Genomic DNA, 17,675 nt, shown 5'->3' on the forward strand with positions numbered 1-17,675 from the left:
CTAGAAAGTATAATAATAAATATTAAGTGCAAATAATCAAATGTTTCTTCACGTAGCAACAATACGTTTCTTCTTCAGGTGTGGCAAATATTTGGTAAAGAAATTGAAAGTTGTAGCAATATTATGATTTTACACGAAACGTATTATACACCGTTTCAATGCTACTCGGAAGATGTACGTATGCTGTGCATAAAGCAATATTTAGAACGCGTGTCCCATATGATGATTGATATGTCCGATTGGATGGGAGCGTGTGCAGCTGAGAAGTAAGCAAAATCGTTCTAATCTAATATTCCTTTTTTCTGCTCTCAAATAAATTGTTATTATACGTTAAAAATCATAGGACGACACTTGTGATTTTTGTTGCGTTATTTTATTAGATATATTAAAAAATATCGTATATTCTTTACAATAAAATTATAATGAATTCAAATATTTTAGCGTGTAAACGTTATTAGGTGCAATGGATTGTAGATTATAAAATATCTATTCTCAGGTATATATTGGAGCAGTACAAGCGAATGACATGTCGATGGAAGTGGCAAATAAACGAGTGCCATTGATAATAAAACATAGTATAATTTAAAAAAAAAGTTATATAACATGTAGTACTTGAATATTGCATTTTAGACGAAATATAAAGATGAAAACTAAACTCGGTATATCGACTATTGAATATAATCTCAAATAGCAATAAGAAAATGCGCGGTCTATAAATTGAAATTAAAGACGTAGAATTATATATATAAAAAGAACTTTTATATATTTTCTAATGGTTATCTGTATCTTATGTATTAAAAGTCAATAAAGTTTATTTATGTCATGTAATGTTAAAAAATCTTTAATCAAAAAGATCATTTTATGATATCCCCTCCCTCTCCCGATTTATGTATGTATGTATGTACATATGTACAAAGTACATTCAATAACCAATGGGCGCGTTCGGCAGACACAACTGTTGAGTTCGTCTTATCAACACTCTGCGTCGATTGGTTGGTTCTAAAAGTAAGAGCCAATCACGTTCGACCGCTACTGAGCGGCTTGGTCTGCTGAACGCGACCAATTAGAAGAGATGTTTCCTAGAAACAAAAGTATTGTTGGCTGGACAAGTCCCTAGACGTTCTCGTATTAAATAATACCAGAATCGGTCGTGGTCGTCGTGGAGCATGTAAATGCTCCATTAGCTGATAACATAGCGTGGATAACCTAACCATAAAAAACAAAACAAATCGATTTTGCAGAGATGAACTTGGAACTGTTAGGTAAATAAATAGTTATGAGATATTTGCGCATAATGATAATAAAATTAGTTATCCTTCAACACGTATACATTAATATATATATATTTTTTTTACAGAGTCATTTGGTCAAAATTACCCAGAAGTATGTTTACAATGTCAAACTGTGATTTTATTAATGAAATAATTAGATATATAAAGATTTTTAATAGATTTAAAACGTACTAGGAATTTGATGGCACATTAGATTGTATATCCCTTGCTGTAACCTGTACATTTAATAAAAGAGGGACATTACTTGCTGTGGGCTGCAACGATGGAAGAATCGTTATTTGGGATTTTCTGACTCGAGGTATCGCTAAAATTATTAGTGCTCATGTACATCCGGTATGTTCATTGAGGTGAGTTCGTTGAAACGTTGACATTTTCTAGACTAAGATAAAACAGAGGTTGTGTACGGTTTATTTATAGTTTTGTAAACGTTGTACATATGTATAGTAGTTTAAATAGAGAGAATACGTGGTTTAGAAGATAATATAACGAAAAGGAACAGTTTGGAGGAACGAAAATACTAATGTAACTGTATCTTTTAGTTGGTCTAGAAATGGTCATAAATTATTAAGTGCATCCACAGACAATAATGTATGTATATGGGACGTTTTATCTGGAGAATGTGATCAGAAATATAGATTCCCTTCTCCAATATTAAAAGTACAGTTTCACCCGAGAAATCTCAACAAATTTTTGGTATGCCCAATGCGCCATGCCGCCGTCATGGTCGATGTCGAAGGAACACATAGAGTTATACCACTTGATGAAGACGTATGTAATAATATAATACATACCGTTTGATATTAACATTATTCGTATATAACGACATACTACGGCCACTATCAAGTGCCATACACTTGTACATGTGTATATATAACATTTGCGAAACGTGACACGAGTAAATATCTCAAGTGTTATGTTGATAAAATCAATTTTTATTAGCAAATATTCGTATCGAAAACATATACAAACACGTTACCAGTCGAGTCTCTTTTGTGTATCCTCGTGTATAAGAATACAACTTTTAAAAATATATTCTAAAATATTGCTATTACGTGAAATTAATAGCGATACAACATGAGAGAGAGAGTACGGCGTTGGTAAAAATAACATTGTTATAATTTCAGAGTGATTTAAATATAGTAGCGTCATTCGACCGACGCGGAGATTACGTGTATACAGGAAATGCTCGTGGTAGAGTTTTAGTTCTTGATGCTGAGACGCTAAGTGTAAAAGCCTCTTACAAAATAACGCAAGGTACTGCTAGTAATACAGCGGTAAAAAGCATAGAGTTTGCACGACGAGGCTCCTGTTTTCTGGTCAATACCGCTGATAGAGTAATTCGCGTATATGACAGTACCGAAATATTAGCGTGTGGCAAGGATGGCGAACCCGAGCCGATACAAAAACTGCAAGATCTTGTAAACAAAACAATGTGGAAAAAATGTTGCTTCTCGGGGGATGGTGAATACGTGTGCGCTGGGTCAGCGAGACAACATGCGTTATACGTATGGGAAAAGAGTATCGGAAACTTGGTGAAAATTTTACATGGGACCAAAGGCGAGCTTTTACTCGACGTTGTGGTAAGAAACGTGATTTTATACGTACCATATACCATATAAATCTCTTTGGCTATAAAATGTAACGTGATAAAAAATTGTTCGTATGATGCACACACGCTTGTATTTCTCCCTCCTCGTTCGCCAGTGGCATCCAGTGAGGCCGATAATCGCATCCATATCATCAGGCGTAGTTTCTATTTGGGCACAAAATCAGGTAGAGAATTGGTCTGCGTTCGCGCCGGATTTCAAAGAGTTGGATGAAAATGTTGAATACGAGGAAAGGGAAAGTGAATTTGATTTGAGCGACGAAGATAAGTCTGTCGTACAAGGAGAAGAAGCTCAGGATGAGGAAATAGATGTCGACGTTGCATCAATTGACAGAGTTGCTGCATTTTGCAGCTCCGACGAGGAGACTGAAGATATCGGCTCTCTTCAGTTTCTACCTATATCTCCAGATGTGGAAGATTCGGAGGATAATCAAGTAACGCCACACGAACCGCCAATAAAGAAACATCGTTCACACGATATAGATTTACAGGGGGCACCGATCGATGGTATGGATCTCACCTGCGTGTAAAATAATTATGCTCGCACAGCTTAATTTTATCTTGGAATAATTATGTTTCTGTCAGCCACACACGAGCAGTCGCGCGGTGGCTGATATATAATTTTTATACCGGTATTCCGCTAAATTAACAATGAAATTTTGCAGAAACTCATCCCTTGCTAAATAAAGGAAAGGATAAGCCGACTACGAAGAAGGGAAGACCAAGATTAGAGCACAAAAAGGGAAAATGATTTAGTATGTGAGAGAGATATTGGTAACGATAAAAAAAATTAATTTGTTATTTATAATATGATGAAAAATGTTTGGCACGTTCGATACGTTTTGATAAAAATTCAAATGTATGATAAACGTAATGCGATTTCAACTAGAAATCATAAATTTGGAATCTTAAATCTTGAAAGATGACAATTTTACCGTCGCCAAAAATATTATTATTACATAGGAATAATCTCTGTAACTTAAGTAATTTCTTTTACATGAAAAAAAGTCATACAACCACTGTACGTGTTAAAATGAAAAATGAATCAACTATATAGCTCTGTGTTGCATGCGATAAAGGAGATATCAGTTTTTTCAATTTAGAAACGACATAGTATTAGAAAGAATATTTTCTTTTTTGCACGTGTATATTAATATATAAATCTTTTAATTTTTTAAATCTATTTCTTATAAAATTTGTATTACTTTTTTCAAACACTTGTGGGTGTATCAATTTTAATATACAATAATCGACCGTCGATTTCTCCAGACTCGTGAGGACCGTTGGCGTTTTCCCTAAGGTTCTTTCCCTTGATCCCTATATTCTTGTTCAGTCAGTTCAGTGGCACATGCGTAAAGTGTACGTACATATGTACATACATACATGCGGTCACGTTGTCACGCGGCAAATGCGAGTAGTGGGAGAACTGGAAAGGAAGGAGAACCTAGAGAAGAAACAGCTGACTTGAATAAACTTTAGTCCAGACAGAAGATGTTATCGTTAGAGTAGAAAGGATCGATCGTATATGCAAAAATATATAAGGACACGTAGGAGATTTTCCATTCCATTCCTGTTTCTTGACGCACTTGAACTAGCGCGTTTGTAGTTTTCATCGGACTCTCTCTGACTACGATCGGGACAAACTGCGTGTGAGACGAAGCTCACGAAGCGGACGAAGCTTCAAGCCGGTTCGTTGAACTGACACCGGACCGGACCGGACACGTTGCTGCTTCACGTGTTAGGTGTTACACGCGCGCGTCACGCGTCACCCTTTTGCGAGTGTCACCCGCGGGTGTGCGAAAGTACGAGCACAAGTACGAGGAAGATTAGACGACGACAAGAACGGAGTGGTTACGTGATTACGTCGAGTTTCGAGTAGACGGATGAAAATCGAGTAGTCGCACACAAATGTCGCGCGTCTTACCTATCATGATTCGATCGAATCTCGTGCTCATCCTCGTCCTGATCGTCATCGCTGCTTCGCATTTTACCGTCGGTGATGATTGCAAAGGATGCGTGCCCTTGGATTCGTATTCGTTCGACAAGGTACGAAAGTGTGAAAAACGTGAAAGACTATAAAGATGATGAGATTTAATATGGAAATTTTCTTCTCATCAGCAGAATCTCAGAAGTTAAATGAATAAAATTAATGATTAATACAATATTATAACTATAGTACCTATAGTATTAAAAACTTTATTTTATAACTTGACACAGTCTTGCGGCATATAATTTAAGTAGCATCTTTAGCATTTAGCATATTATTATAGCATGCATTTTATATCTATGCTCATAAGTATTGTATATGTATCTATATTACGTATGTACTTGAGAAAGATATAATTAAAGAATTAAGAAACCGGGAAAGAGAGAGAGAGAGAGAGAGAGTACGATCAATTTTCACTATTTTCATTCATAGTTACTATGGTTACCATCAGCCACGTTAGCGAGTTCCATTACTATTGACAACGTACTTTAACATTCATATAACTATTCTTTATATTTATGACAAAGATATCGACCCTATCAAACTCCAGTGAATTGACTGAATGTTGACATGTGTCTCTCTGTCTCTCTCTCTTTCGTCTCTCTTTGATATAAAATTCTTTAATATAAAATTTCTGCTATTTTAAATAACTATATGCACAAATAATTATGATTGTGAATGCAATATTATAGATGTAGTATAGGATGTGATTGATAAAGTCGAATTTGGAAGCTAAATTAGTCTGATATTTTTCAATTTACCATTTCATTTTATGACTACACGTAAAAAATTGAAAAACTGTTATTCCATATACTATATTTGCTTTCGATATAAGAGATACTTAAAAAATGTTTAGATACAATGTTACATGTTTTACAGTGTGTTACGTGCAATATACAAGAATCTTTTTTAAATATACTCTTGTTAAGATTTTTTTAGAGATTCTACTTTTTCAAGTAAAAAAAAAAAAATTGTGTGGTCAATGGGACGGTTCCCAGTTCCCAGTTCCCAGTTCCCAGGATGTAAATGTAAAACGTAAAATAAAACGATTCAACTATTAGCGTATTCTTGCTCATTTTTGATTATATATAATATATAGATATAGCGTATAGAACTTGACAGAGTTATATATGTGTCCAAAATGTGACGAAAAACGTTTTTCTCGCAGGTTATCCCGAGGTTTAAGGCAGCACTCGTTAAATTCGATGTCGCATTTCCGTACGGTGGCAAGCACGAGCAATACGCGACCGTAGCGGCCGATACCAAAGATTCGCAAGATCTCCTGATAGCCACAGTGGGCGTCAAGGACTTTGGCAATAAGGATAACTCCGACCTGGCGCAACGCTACAACATTAAGAAGGACGACTTCCCGGTAGTTTTATTATTTGTACAGGGCAAATCGACACCAATCAGATTCACTCCCGAGAGGGATTCCGATTTTACGGGCGAATACTTGAAGCGATTTATCAGATCCCGATCGAGAGTATACTTAGGCCTACCGGGATGCGTGGAACGGTTGGATAGGCTAGCCGAAGAATTCAAAGCCGCGGGAGAGCAGGACAGGCAGGTAAAGGACGCACGAAAGGACTTGAGAAAAGTTCACCAAAACAATCTACGTTTCATTGGATTATGCTCAAAAATAACTATGCTTAATAACAAGCACTTTCTCTATATGAGGCACATATTTATTCTTTTTCCCCAGGAAATATTGAAAAAGGCAAGAATCTTTGAAGAGACTTTACCGGAAGAACAACGAGAGGCAGCAAAAATTTACGTCAAGACTATGGAGAAGATCCTCGAGCGGGGAGACGTGTTTGTACAAACGGAAGAGACACGGGTACAGGGACTTCTTTATAGAGGGAAACTGTCCGATCAAAAGAAGCGTACGATGGAAGAGAGACGAAACATCTTGCAATCTTTTTCAGCGAGGGATGAGCTATAGATAGGCTCGAATCTCGATTTATTAATGATAATAATAACTAACACGAAGTGTAACATCTAGAGCAACCAAGTCGTTATCGTTAGTCCGAGTGTGTCGCGCGTATCTTGGATGACTTGGATTATTTCATCCGTCAAACAAGTTTTATACAAGTGGCTATAAAAACAGGACCCTACAAGGTACACACTCAGACGCTCTTGTGTCTATATTTAAAAGATACCCCACATTACTTGAAATTATTTTCCTCAGAGTTTCATTCCTCTTTACGTAAGTATTTCTCTTGCTTTTTCTACTCTACAAACGCGAAATACCCAACGTTATTTGCGCGTCATGCATATTTCACGCAATCTTTTTCTTTTTTCTTTCTTAACACTTTAAACATTTCATTTTTCTATACACAACATATAACACAAGTACTTATAAAGTTATAAAGCAACCGATCTACCGAGTAAAAACACGTGATACGTGTTCACGTCCTTTTACGTTCTTTTGTTTTAATATATATAAGTAATCATATATATATACAGGATGTCCCATTTTAAACTTTCCACGCAAACGTGTCTCTCGTTTGGGAGATACGTGCGTGGAAAGATAAAAATGGAACACTCTGTATAATCTTATATATCATATATACATAGAGAGAGAGAGAGAGAGAGAGGGAGGGAGGGAGGGAGAGAGAGAGAGAGAGAGAGAGAGAGAGAGAGAGAGAGAGAGAGAGAGCGATATATAATTAATCATATTTGGGTCATACAATAATTTAGAAATTGATGGAAAATGTCAAATTGTACGGATCCAATAGATAGGCAGAGAATGTGTTAAATAAATCTCTCGTGTCTATTGCACAAAATAGCAGTAGACAATTAAAATTAATTAAAAATATTGTCTAAGAAAATGGAAGGTTGTCACAGGTTGTGTGGATTAAGACGTTACATCTAAATAAAGTAAAGGCAGGTTGAGATCACGTTTATATCGATTATTATGTACTCTTTCACAACGTGCTATTTACTCTTCTTAATCAAGGAAAACATAACGCGCACGCATTTAAAAAACCTATCAAAAAACATGTGATATAATGCATCATTTTTGTGAAATAATGAACAAATTAAAATTCGAGAGACTTTTGTTCGTACACGTGTCGTTGTATTTATTCGTTTCTCGGCAAAGAGAGAGTCAACATACATCCCTCACATACATTCCTTTCGGTACAAATGCACGTTCATATCAGATTTACGTCGTTTTAAAAAAATCACAGATAATATGTTCATGGTAGATACAGTTTTCACACGCTTGGAACAAAATTTAATAAGCTTTCCCATAATATTATTGCTAAAAATGTATCTATGCACGTTTACGCCTCAAATAATGAAACAATGGCATGTGTAATATATGTCTGCGCGCGTAATGTCAGAATGTGCCTTTTGATAAACTCTGTCTCGAATATATATAATATATATATATATATATATATTCGTGTCATTGAATATACATACGCATTACTTCTCACCTTCGTTTTTCACTTTTAACTTTGTGATTTCGTTGCGTATTGTCTCTTCGCTCGTTACCACATCTTTCTCTTCCATTGTCTCTTTCTTAATATCCTTCTGCTGAGAACGCGCGTCACAGTCTTCAGTCTTCCGCTTGAACGATTTCGTTTGGTCCTCGTTATCAGTACTTTCGCTGTAACTTACATCGCTGCTGGATTCGCTGTCACTTTCAGCGCGCTTTTGCTCTGACGTGCTTTTGCCAGCATAAATCTCACATTTAGACCCTACAATCTTCTTAGCCGTCTCAAACACATCCTTCCACATCGACGCGTCTATCGCAAACAACAAAAGTGAGAAACAGTGCAGAGAATACGCTATCGCTTTTCATTATGCTTAACGCTTAACATATACGCAATACCCATGTGCACATAAAACACGTATTTCGGCACGCGAGAACTTACTTTCAGCATTTGCAAAACGTATCGCGAGTAATTCTGGTTTGAGTTGTTCGTCAGCATAATCGGCAAGAACGCTCCAAACCCATGCTCTATCGCTGCCGCAATTTGGTTTCAATTCCATCCATGGAGTGATAAAATGATTCGCACAGATCTTGAGAGTCTTGTCTCGACGCATGACTACTCTGACTGTATTTTTTATATTGTGTCTTAGCAGTTTTACCTCTCCTGTGCCACGTTCCTTCCATTCCGCAGGATTATTCGACGTATCGTAACGATACAACTTTGCCCGTCTAAACATCCACAGAAAGAATACGCATAAGTATATTTATTCTTACAATCCCTTGAGATCCTTAATAAATATCCAGGAATTATTCAGCACCTAACCAACGGGTATAACTTACAGCTTTAACATCTCTGTCTCGTCTTCTTCATTGTTGGATACTTCTATCAAGGGTAATGAAATTATAGGTACAAAATGCACGTCATTTTCAGTATTCTCTTCGTCAGTATTCTCTTTGTCTTGAGGCTTACAGGTGGCACCTTTCACGTCAATATGATCACCGTTTAGCTGAAAAAAAAAAAAAAAAAAAAACAACCAAGTAACACTAGGCAATTATTTAGAACTTACAGAGTACGAATATCCTTGACCTTGATATATGTTATAGAGGGTTTCCTATGTCCTGAGTAAAACTTGCTTTAAATCAGGCGGCTGTCTCTTATACGTCCTGAGATATTTCAAGTTATAAAGAAATATGTGACTAAGAAATATAACTGACAATGAGAAATATAAGTTTGTATCGGCACTAAGGGAAGTACGTTGCTGATGTATGTGTATATATAGACAGTACACACGTATTTACAACACGTCTCATTCATACACTTTTATCATGTATATATATATATATATATATATATATATATCTTTAACTTATCTCACCAACTATAAGAAACCGCCACCTGATTCAAAGTGTGTTTTACTCACAGGAATTAACCTTCTGTAATGTCAAGATCTATGTGACGAGATCAAGGATATTCAAGCTGTGTAAGTTTTTCTAAATAATTATATACCCTTAAAAATATAGAGACACGTAATCAATTACGCGTCGTTTGCTTCTAAATAAATATACATATACGCGAGAGAGGAAACTGTAAGAAAATTGAGATTAAAAAAGAATAAACCCTAGTCGAAGAAGACACGCGGTATCTATCTCGGACGCGTTCACGTTTAATTTTGAATACGAAATAATAAACATAACCTATGGTTCACGACGCAATTTTAATCAGTACGTAATCAAGCGATCTATGTACTACGTTGGATCAAGAAACATGAAAGAGGAAAAGAAAGATTTTGTCAAGATTCTCGATACACGTACCACGGTCTCCGGCATCTTCTCTATTGTCTTCTATCGGCGTCACGCGTCACGCGTCAATCGGCGTTAGCCAGCGTCAGCTTGTTAGCTAAAGAGCTCGTGCTATTTGCTATGCTATACGAGACGAGATACGAGATGATGAGATGATATAAGATGAATACGATATATATCACCGACACCGACACGCGCGTATGATCGTGTCGTTCCGTAGTTTCCACTTTCCGTACCGTTCGGCAGTTCGGGTTCGGAGGTGGTTCGGAGTCTTGGCAGATATCTCCGTGACGTCGACAATCGATTTCCTCGTCTATCCTCTATCGATCTATCTTCTTCATTGTAAAGTCATATCGCGAGAGACATATCGAATGCATTTTCCCTATTTTAAGATTGGCCGAATGGGCCGAATGGCCGCCGCTCATTGACTGTCATTGGCGCGTTCAGCAGACCAAGCTGCTCAGTAGCGGTCGAACGTGCGTGGCTCTTACTTTTAGAACCAACCAATCAATGCAGAGTGTTGATAAGACGAACTCAACAGTTGTGTCTGCTGAACGCGCCCATCGCCCATTGACTCCCTACTAGGGAGTCTAGGGACTGGTAAGAGCAGGGACTGTAGGGAGTATACGTGACGCGCATGTTCGAGGGATCGAGGATCGAAGAAACGAGTATTGCGAGTAGACGCGTACGGGAAGGGGTCGTAGACATCGTAGGGGAGCGGTGAGGGGAGAGGAGAGGAGAAGAGACTAGAGAGGCGGAAGGGAGTGGAGAGTGGAGTGCGCGGTTATCCGGAGTATCCGGACGGCCATTGCGATTGCGAGTAACTTGTGCGAAGCCGCGAGCGCGATCCCGTGTCGTGCGGCACGTAAGCGAGTAATTTCGGTAGACCGACCATCATCCCTGGTAGTAAAGTGCCCCGTGTGAAGCTCGGGACGCGCACGAGACCCCGGCTCGATGGCTGAGACCGACAAATTGAATATCGACAACATCATAGCTCGGCTCTTGGAAGGTAAAACTGGTCGATCGCCGTACACTGGTCGCGACGGAGCGAAAAGCGGCAGGGGAGGGGCGGATGGGGGGATGGCGACGCGACGCGGCGAACATCGCCTTGCTCTCGACTCGCCCGTCGCCCCCGTCACACCCGCGCGTTTCCTTCGCAGTCTTCGCACTCGCAATTTCTTGCTACGCTCTCGGACGTGCCACGACGACGCCCGTCCTGACCCGGCCTCTCTCTCTCTCTCTCTCTCTCTCTCTCTCTCTCTCTCCCCCCCTCTCTCTCTCAAGGGCATATCGAAACACCGTCCCGACCATTATCTCGTTCCCGTCGTCGTTACGCAATGTCCTCGAAAATGATGATCGCATTCCGATCAACTCTCGCCACTGGACGGCACGCGCCGTAGTTTGTTTATGCGAAAACGCGCGTTTGACGCCGCACATACGCGTCACTGCTGGTCACCACGATTCTGGGCGAGGTCCGTGATCCGTCCATTCGTGTCGCGAGAGACGTTTAGCCTCGTGGAGAACGAACGAGAGAGATAGAGAGAGAGAAAAAAACATCTCTATTTCTATATTATATTTCAGATGATATTTGCAATGCTGTGCTAATATATGCAAATACAGAGCAAAACTAAAAGCAGATACTCTCTTAATATCGATATATTTTCTGTATTTTTTAATTAAAATATTTTGATAATTACATTGCAAAAGACTTGAGGAATAAAATTTATGTTGGTTATAATGTTAATGATTTTACCGATATTACCGTTACTAAGATTGTTTTTCCATTGTTCTTTAGTACGAGGAGCGCGACCAGGCAAGAATGTTCAGTTGACAGAGGTAGAGATTAGAGGACTGTGTCTTAAGTCACGTGAAATTTTTCTATCGCAACCCATCCTTTTAGAACTTGAAGCACCGTTGAAAATATGTGGTAAGCAAATCGTGCACAAAAATTCCAAGAAAAGTTACATCTATTTGATATTGTATAACTTGACATGACATATTTAACTAATATAATATTGACCTCATTTAATAATCAACCTTTTTTTCTTAAGGTGATATTCACGGACAATACTATGACTTGTTGCGATTATTCGAGTACGGTGGCTTTCCTCCCGAAAGTAACTATCTTTTCTTAGGAGATTACGTCGATAGAGGGAAACAGTCATTGGAGACTATCTGTCTCCTTCTTGCCTATAAGATCAAATACCCAGAAAATTTTTTCTTGTTAAGAGGAAATCACGAATGCGCGTCCATTAACAGGATATATGGATTTTACGATGAATGTGAGTGCGTGAAGACGTGTGATATCTCTATTGTGATATTCTTTTTACAGATAATTATACGGTTCGTGGCTTATCCCTCCACTTTAACCACTAAACGTATGTTTCAGGTAAACGTCGTTACAACATTAAGCTATGGAAAACGTTTACCGATTGCTTCAATTGTCTACCCGTTGCCGCGATAGTGGACGAAAAGATATTTTGCTGCCATGGAGGCTTGAGTCCGGATCTGCAAAGCATGGAGCAGATCAGACGTATCATGCGACCAACGGATGTACCTGATCAGGGATTGCTCTGTGATTTATTGTGGTCTGATCCCGATAAAGATACTATGGGTTGGGGAGAAAACGACCGTGGGGTATCGTTCACTTTCGGCGCAGAAGTCGTTGCCAAGTTTTTACACAAACATGATTTCGATCTTATATGCCGTGCGCATCAGGTAAAATCATTTCAAATGTGTATATTCGATACTTGTTCTTTTTTTCCATTTTTTTTTATTTTTACGAGATCTTGATGCATCTTGAATCGAAAAATTATTCTTCAGGTGGTGGAAGATGGTTACGAATTCTTTGCCAAACGGCAGTTAGTGACCCTGTTCTCGGCTCCGAACTACTGCGGCGAGTTTGACAATGCAGGTGCCATGATGTCGGTGGACGAGACTCTCATGTGCAGTTTCCAAATTTTGAAACCGGCCGACAAGAGGAAATTCACTTACGGTGGTCTGAATGCTGGACGGCCTGTGACGCCACCGCGGGGCGCGAACAACAAAAATAAGAAGAAGTGAAATCCTTAGGTTTATCTTTTCGAATGCGACGCTTAGAATCTTACAACTGCTATCGCCCGCCGACCCACCATCTATCAAGACACTAAGACCTTGTGTGTGAGAGAGAGAGAGAGAGAGAGAGATATGAGTTATAATAATTATTATTATAATTATATTATTATTTTTGATTGACTACGAAGCCTGTGGAGGTAACTACAAAAAGTCGGGAATACATCTATCAGAAAATCCGGAGAGGCGTTGCTTTTCACAGAGTTTATCAAAAGTAGTAAGTGATAGTGCGTAGCTAAACGTGTTACCGTATAAAACAAAATAGTAGTGATAAAACCAATCGGTCAATCATAAGATTAGAGAGAATTTTACGTGGTCTTACGACATTCTTAACACGTGCGAAAAGTAAAAAGTAGAGAGAAAGATAGGCACTTTCACTGTACGTCGTCTTTCCCATTCATCGATCGTAACATCTGCATCTTGTAACTTGTTCGTCATTTGCATTTACACTCACTAGTCTCGCAAATATCTGATTACTCGAGAAAAGACGCGACCTCTTTTGATCACTTTACACCGTAAGAAAAATTGACATGATAATAGTGTTTTACACACACACACACATTCACACGCACGTACATAGCGTTCTCGCTTCGTTTCATTATGTAAGTATGCTGTCAGCAAAGATATCGATACACAAATAATGAACTAGCGATCATCTAAACTTAATTCCCTAAAATATAATAGGTATTTATAGCTTGATACTTCTGTAAGTTGCACAAATTTATAAACGACATCTATTACGTCATACCTACTTTTATAAATATACATTTATATATGTGTGTGAAATACAGAGAGAAACAGTAGAGAGAGAGAGAGAGAGAGAGAAAGAGAAACAAGATTTTGTTTTAAGAGCAAGTGTCCGTTAGAGTGTTTTAAGAGAAGCGTTAACGAAATACTAATATGCACATTATATATTGTCCTGCGAAGAACAGGAATATTTGTATCGCGGTTATTATGGTGGCAAGGCTTCTCTGGATTACGTCCAACGATGCTACAATGTCCGTATATGAACGTGGGAAGATATTAATCATGTGATGTAAATTAGCACACGCGAACGCGCATCGTATAACGATTGATGTCACACTAATGTCATTGATGATAGGCGATTCTAATTTTCGAAATAATACGAAAAGGAAGAAGCCTTTTGCGGTCGGGGGACATTTCATTTCCCGATCGAGACAGTCCTGTTAACAGGACGACGCCGTACTACTGTTAGTATCATCTTCCTCCCCCTCCCCTTCCCTCGCCCCCATGCTCCCCCCTACTATGTTCTCATTTTATTCGGTTCCCCGTTCATCCCAATCTTTGGCAACCCTATTAGTCAATCCACAGATTAATCCTCGATAATACAGAAGAAAAATTCGATAGCTACGAGAAACTACGACGCGAGGATCTTAGTACGGGATCTTGAGACCGATCATGTTCAACTTCCTTTCTTCATACTTGTACATTAATTTCTTTTTTATAAATAAAATTCACATAAAAACATCCATCATATTTCTTACACAAGTCGATGTATCGCATCCATCATCCCGACGCAACCGACTATTTCTAATATGCGAATCACGAGTTTTACTCGTTCCAAAATCTATCCTTTCCTCCTTTGAGGAGCAAGTAACTTTGCACGTGACGTGTCACTCTCGATCTTGCCCATCACGAATACCTCATATGTATCTATCGAACGCATAACACAGGTACTACCTTATATAAGTATATGATACTACGCATACGCTCTCGTGACACATTCATTTATTCTTTACACCTGTACGCGTATACGTTCGTCAAAGGTATACGTCTGTATCTATATGTATAAAATTTGGAGTGTAGCTCTTCAAGTTTTGTTATTAATCTTGTTATGTTTATAGATAGGTCGTTAGACTCGATGGTTCCGGCAGATGTAATATTTTTACCTATGTCACATTCGGGGAGACACGTATGTTTGTACAAGGGCTAAACAATAACACCAATCGTTATCTCTTCGTCTTATTAAGCTCCTTAGCGACGCACTTTCGTCATCGTTTGTACGTCCAGAGAGTTCAACTTCAATTTACGGTACGCGGTGAACGTTGTTAGAACCGTTGATCAGCAACAGTAAGATGTCTATAGAGTCTAGGTACGTAGTACTTTTCAAAATGGAACGTATTATACGCATATGCCGAAGCGAGAAAGCGGGAGAGGGAAGAAAGTTAAAAAAAAAGAAAGAAAAGAAAAAAGGAGAAGGATAGAGTATAGTATATCGTGATTAAAATAATCAGATCTACGTACGATCGACACATGGGCGACGTATCTTATTCAACTTTCCATTGATATCCAAAGCATGTATAAAAAGTATACACATCGATTGCAGCTCTTTATTTCACGCGCGAGATGTGATTGTATCATAGGTATACAAACCGTAAATCAAGCCAAAAATAAAATCATAACGAGCCGGCCAAGGATTTTCGATTTATTTACTTTTCTAAATAATTAAAAATTAGATTAATTATTCTACTTATCGATAATCATTCTCGTGTAAGTGTTATTAACAATTACGTAGATAGTATTGTATTCTATTAATTAGTTATGTCGAGTTGCATGTGTGAAGAATCGACATCAGTCGACGCGCGCGCATGCCGCAGGAAAGCCGAGAGCCGAGTCCGCCAAAAGCGCTGTTTCTTGCACGAGCGAAATTGTTTCTTACCAAGGTGTCAAGTAACAAGTATCGCGAGATACGAGACCTCACCGCTCACGCGCGTGCGGGACAAGTCAGAGTCGAAAGTCGAAGCGCTTCGCTTCACACAACGCGCGAGCGATCTAATTGTAAGAGCAGCGTAGTCAAGTCGACGTCCGCCAAGATTGCGCAAACTGCGCGAAATGCGAAGAAACGTGCAACGTTTTTAATAGGTGCCTCTACGCGCCTCTACGCTCCTCTATACCCGACAAAAGAGGGAAGGGTAAATAGGAGAATGATTCAAGCTTACGTGGTCTTCTTCAAAACATAGGTGACGTGAGAGAAATCTCTATCGCGCGAAATATCGTCTTTAATGATCTTTATCTTTATCTTTAAAGTAATCCAGGTTCCGAAAACTTTCAAAACTTTTTAACCCTTCCTTCAGTCCCGATAAAACAGCATTTTATATATTTGTCACGAGAAATCGTACGATTCTTCTTCTGGAGTAACCTTCGGCGATTTGGAATATCGACGCAAGAGTACCGTTTCACCGTTGACATTAAAAAACATTTCTGGTAGCCTTTAATTACGTAGATTAGAAACTTTGTTCTATATACTCAGAAACACGATTTATTTCACGTCTTCTCTATTTGCTTGAATTTATTTACATTTTACATATATTACGATACTTAAAGTTCCGCGATTCGTCATGGCGTTCAAAGAGCCAAGATCGAGGTCGAAGTCGAGGTATAAAGGTCGAGATCGGAATCTTTTCGGCCGTGTGAAAATCAATGAAACATATTTTTTCTTTCGCGCGCATTGTCTAATCTGAAAATAAAATTGTCAGTCTATAAAAGTCGGTTTTTGTGATGGAGCGAGAGAACGGTTTTACACCAACTAAAAGAAACCTTGCGTTTCCAAAAATAATGTATACATGTTAATTTTATTAGATATTAATATATTAATAGAATGTAGAGTTTTGTGAAACGTCAAAGCGAGACACGAGCAAGCATGATGTGGATCTATAAAAATGAAAAGTTACTGTATAGTTATATTCAATCGGCACTATAACACCTGTACGTATATATAGATAGTATAAGTTATTATTAAAAATAACTCTGTGAAAAAGAAAGGAATTTGTACATATAAATTGAAGGACGCGGAACCTTAATTTAGCCCTTTTTGGATCTCCTCCGTCCCCTCTCACCCTCTCTCCCAGTTTCTCCCAATTTTTTCAAGTTAATCTGTTAAACTTTGTTCTCGCTTCTCGAGAACAAAGTTGTTTGTTTTACACACACACACACACACACACACACACACATATATATATATATATATATATATATATATTATTTTACATTTACAAACTTCTTTGAATCGTCATCCTCCCTTCCTTCCGAATTGTGGATCCCGTCATCCTCTCGATAACGGACCATCTTACGTATATGCGAAGCGCTACATATATATACATATAAAATTGAAATATTTATTCTCGGGCGGCACGACGGAGAGGCCCATTCCTGAGTCCATTGCACCTACCCCTGACATTTCTGGCTCGCCAAGACTCCGCCTTCTGGCATCGAAGAAGAGGGCAGAAGATTTGTGCACACACAGCATCCCATTGCTGTCCAGCGGCGAGCAGCGTGGGTGCCCGCGTAGGAGGATCCTCAGAGAAGCCCTCCTCTCTATCGCGTCCCTCCCTACGTCGCTCTCGTTCTATCCTTTTCCCTCGGGACGGTTCTCCAAGCTCACAAGCCCAACGCCCAAGTATAAGCCCAAGCCCAAGC

The 17,675-nt window shown here is 38.7% G+C and overlaps 4 protein-coding genes across 4 annotated transcripts; 3 read left to right on the plus strand and 1 right to left on the minus strand.

Annotated features, from left to right (window-relative positions):
* Positions 1–1,177: 1,177 nt before the first annotated feature.
* Positions 1,178–3,815, plus strand: LOC112463525 (retinoblastoma-binding protein 5 homolog). The gene is made up of 7 exons (XM_025029957.1): positions 1,178–1,262; positions 1,358–1,383; positions 1,467–1,639; positions 1,832–2,060; positions 2,417–2,872; positions 2,997–3,405; positions 3,564–3,815. Exons 1-7 carry the CDS (start codon positions 1,244–1,246, stop codon positions 3,647–3,649), a joined length of 1,398 nt encoding a protein of 465 aa, XP_024885725.1. The 5' UTR covers positions 1,178–1,243; the 3' UTR covers positions 3,650–3,815.
* Positions 3,816–4,111: 296 nt separating this feature from the next.
* On the plus strand, positions 4,112–7,006 carry LOC112463535 (endoplasmic reticulum resident protein 29). Its single transcript, XM_025029971.1, has 3 exons — positions 4,112–4,944; positions 6,054–6,452; positions 6,588–7,006. The coding sequence occupies exons 1-3, from the start codon at positions 4,807–4,809 to the stop codon at positions 6,825–6,827; spliced, it is 777 nt and encodes a 258-aa protein (XP_024885739.1). The 5' UTR covers positions 4,112–4,806; the 3' UTR covers positions 6,828–7,006.
* Positions 7,007–7,782: 776 nt separating this feature from the next.
* LOC112463540 (ran-specific GTPase-activating protein-like) lies at positions 7,783–10,357 on the minus strand. The gene is made up of 4 exons (XM_025029978.1): positions 10,140–10,357; positions 9,168–9,334; positions 8,770–9,056; positions 7,783–8,640 (listed from the first exon to the last, which is right to left on the minus strand). The coding sequence occupies exons 1-4, from the start codon at positions 10,152–10,154 to the stop codon at positions 8,318–8,320; spliced, it is 792 nt and encodes a 263-aa protein (XP_024885746.1). The 5' UTR covers positions 10,155–10,357; the 3' UTR covers positions 7,783–8,317.
* A 537-nt stretch (positions 10,358–10,894) lies between these two features.
* On the plus strand, positions 10,895–15,449 carry LOC112463539 (serine/threonine-protein phosphatase alpha-2 isoform). Its single transcript, XM_025029977.1, has 5 exons — positions 10,895–11,136; positions 11,923–12,054; positions 12,179–12,409; positions 12,517–12,845; positions 12,951–15,449. The coding sequence occupies exons 1-5, from the start codon at positions 11,082–11,084 to the stop codon at positions 13,188–13,190; spliced, it is 987 nt and encodes a 328-aa protein (XP_024885745.1). The 5' UTR covers positions 10,895–11,081; the 3' UTR covers positions 13,191–15,449.
* Positions 15,450–17,675: the final 2,226 nt, after the last annotated feature.

Source organism: Temnothorax curvispinosus, unplaced genomic scaffold (genome assembly GCF_003070985.1).
Source record: "Temnothorax curvispinosus isolate PA1 unplaced genomic scaffold, ASM307098v1 QBEX01013419.1, whole genome shotgun sequence".
In the NCBI taxonomy this organism is placed as follows: domain Eukaryota; kingdom Metazoa; phylum Arthropoda; class Insecta; order Hymenoptera; family Formicidae; genus Temnothorax; species Temnothorax curvispinosus.

Excerpts from the sequence above, each read along its gene's own strand:
- LOC112463540 (XM_025029978.1), bottom strand. Across the intron at positions 9,057-9,167 it reads GAGACAGAGATGTTAAAGCT|ACGGGCAAAGTTGTATCGTT; the intron begins GTAAGTTATACC and ends GTGGATGTTTAG. Across the intron at positions 8,641-8,769 it reads ACGTTTTGCAAATGCTGAAA|ACGCGTCGATGTGGAAGGAT; the intron begins GTAAGTTCTCGC and ends TGTTTGCGATAG.
- LOC112463539 (XM_025029977.1), top strand. The coding sequence starts at position 11,082 with ATGGCTGAGACCGACAAATTGAATATCGACAACATCATAGCTCGGCTC. Across the intron at positions 11,137-11,922 it reads CATAGCTCGGCTCTTGGAAG|TACGAGGAGCGCGACCAGGC; the intron begins GTAAAACTGGTC and ends ATTGTTCTTTAG. Across the intron at positions 12,055-12,178 it reads AGCACCGTTGAAAATATGTG|GTGATATTCACGGACAATAC; the intron begins GTAAGCAAATCG and ends TTTTTTCTTAAG.
- LOC112463535 (XM_025029971.1), top strand. The coding sequence starts at position 4,807 with ATGTCGCGCGTCTTACCTATCATGATTCGATCGAATCTCGTGCTCATC. Across the intron at positions 4,945-6,053 it reads ATTCGTATTCGTTCGACAAG|GTTATCCCGAGGTTTAAGGC; the intron begins GTACGAAAGTGT and ends TTTTTCTCGCAG. Across the intron at positions 6,453-6,587 it reads CGGGAGAGCAGGACAGGCAG|GAAATATTGAAAAAGGCAAG; the intron begins GTAAAGGACGCA and ends CTTTTTCCCCAG.
- LOC112463525 (XM_025029957.1), top strand. Across the intron at positions 2,873-2,996 it reads AGCTTTTACTCGACGTTGTG|TGGCATCCAGTGAGGCCGAT; the intron begins GTAAGAAACGTG and ends CTCGTTCGCCAG. Across the intron at positions 3,406-3,563 it reads ACAGGGGGCACCGATCGATG|AAACTCATCCCTTGCTAAAT; the intron begins GTATGGATCTCA and ends GAAATTTTGCAG.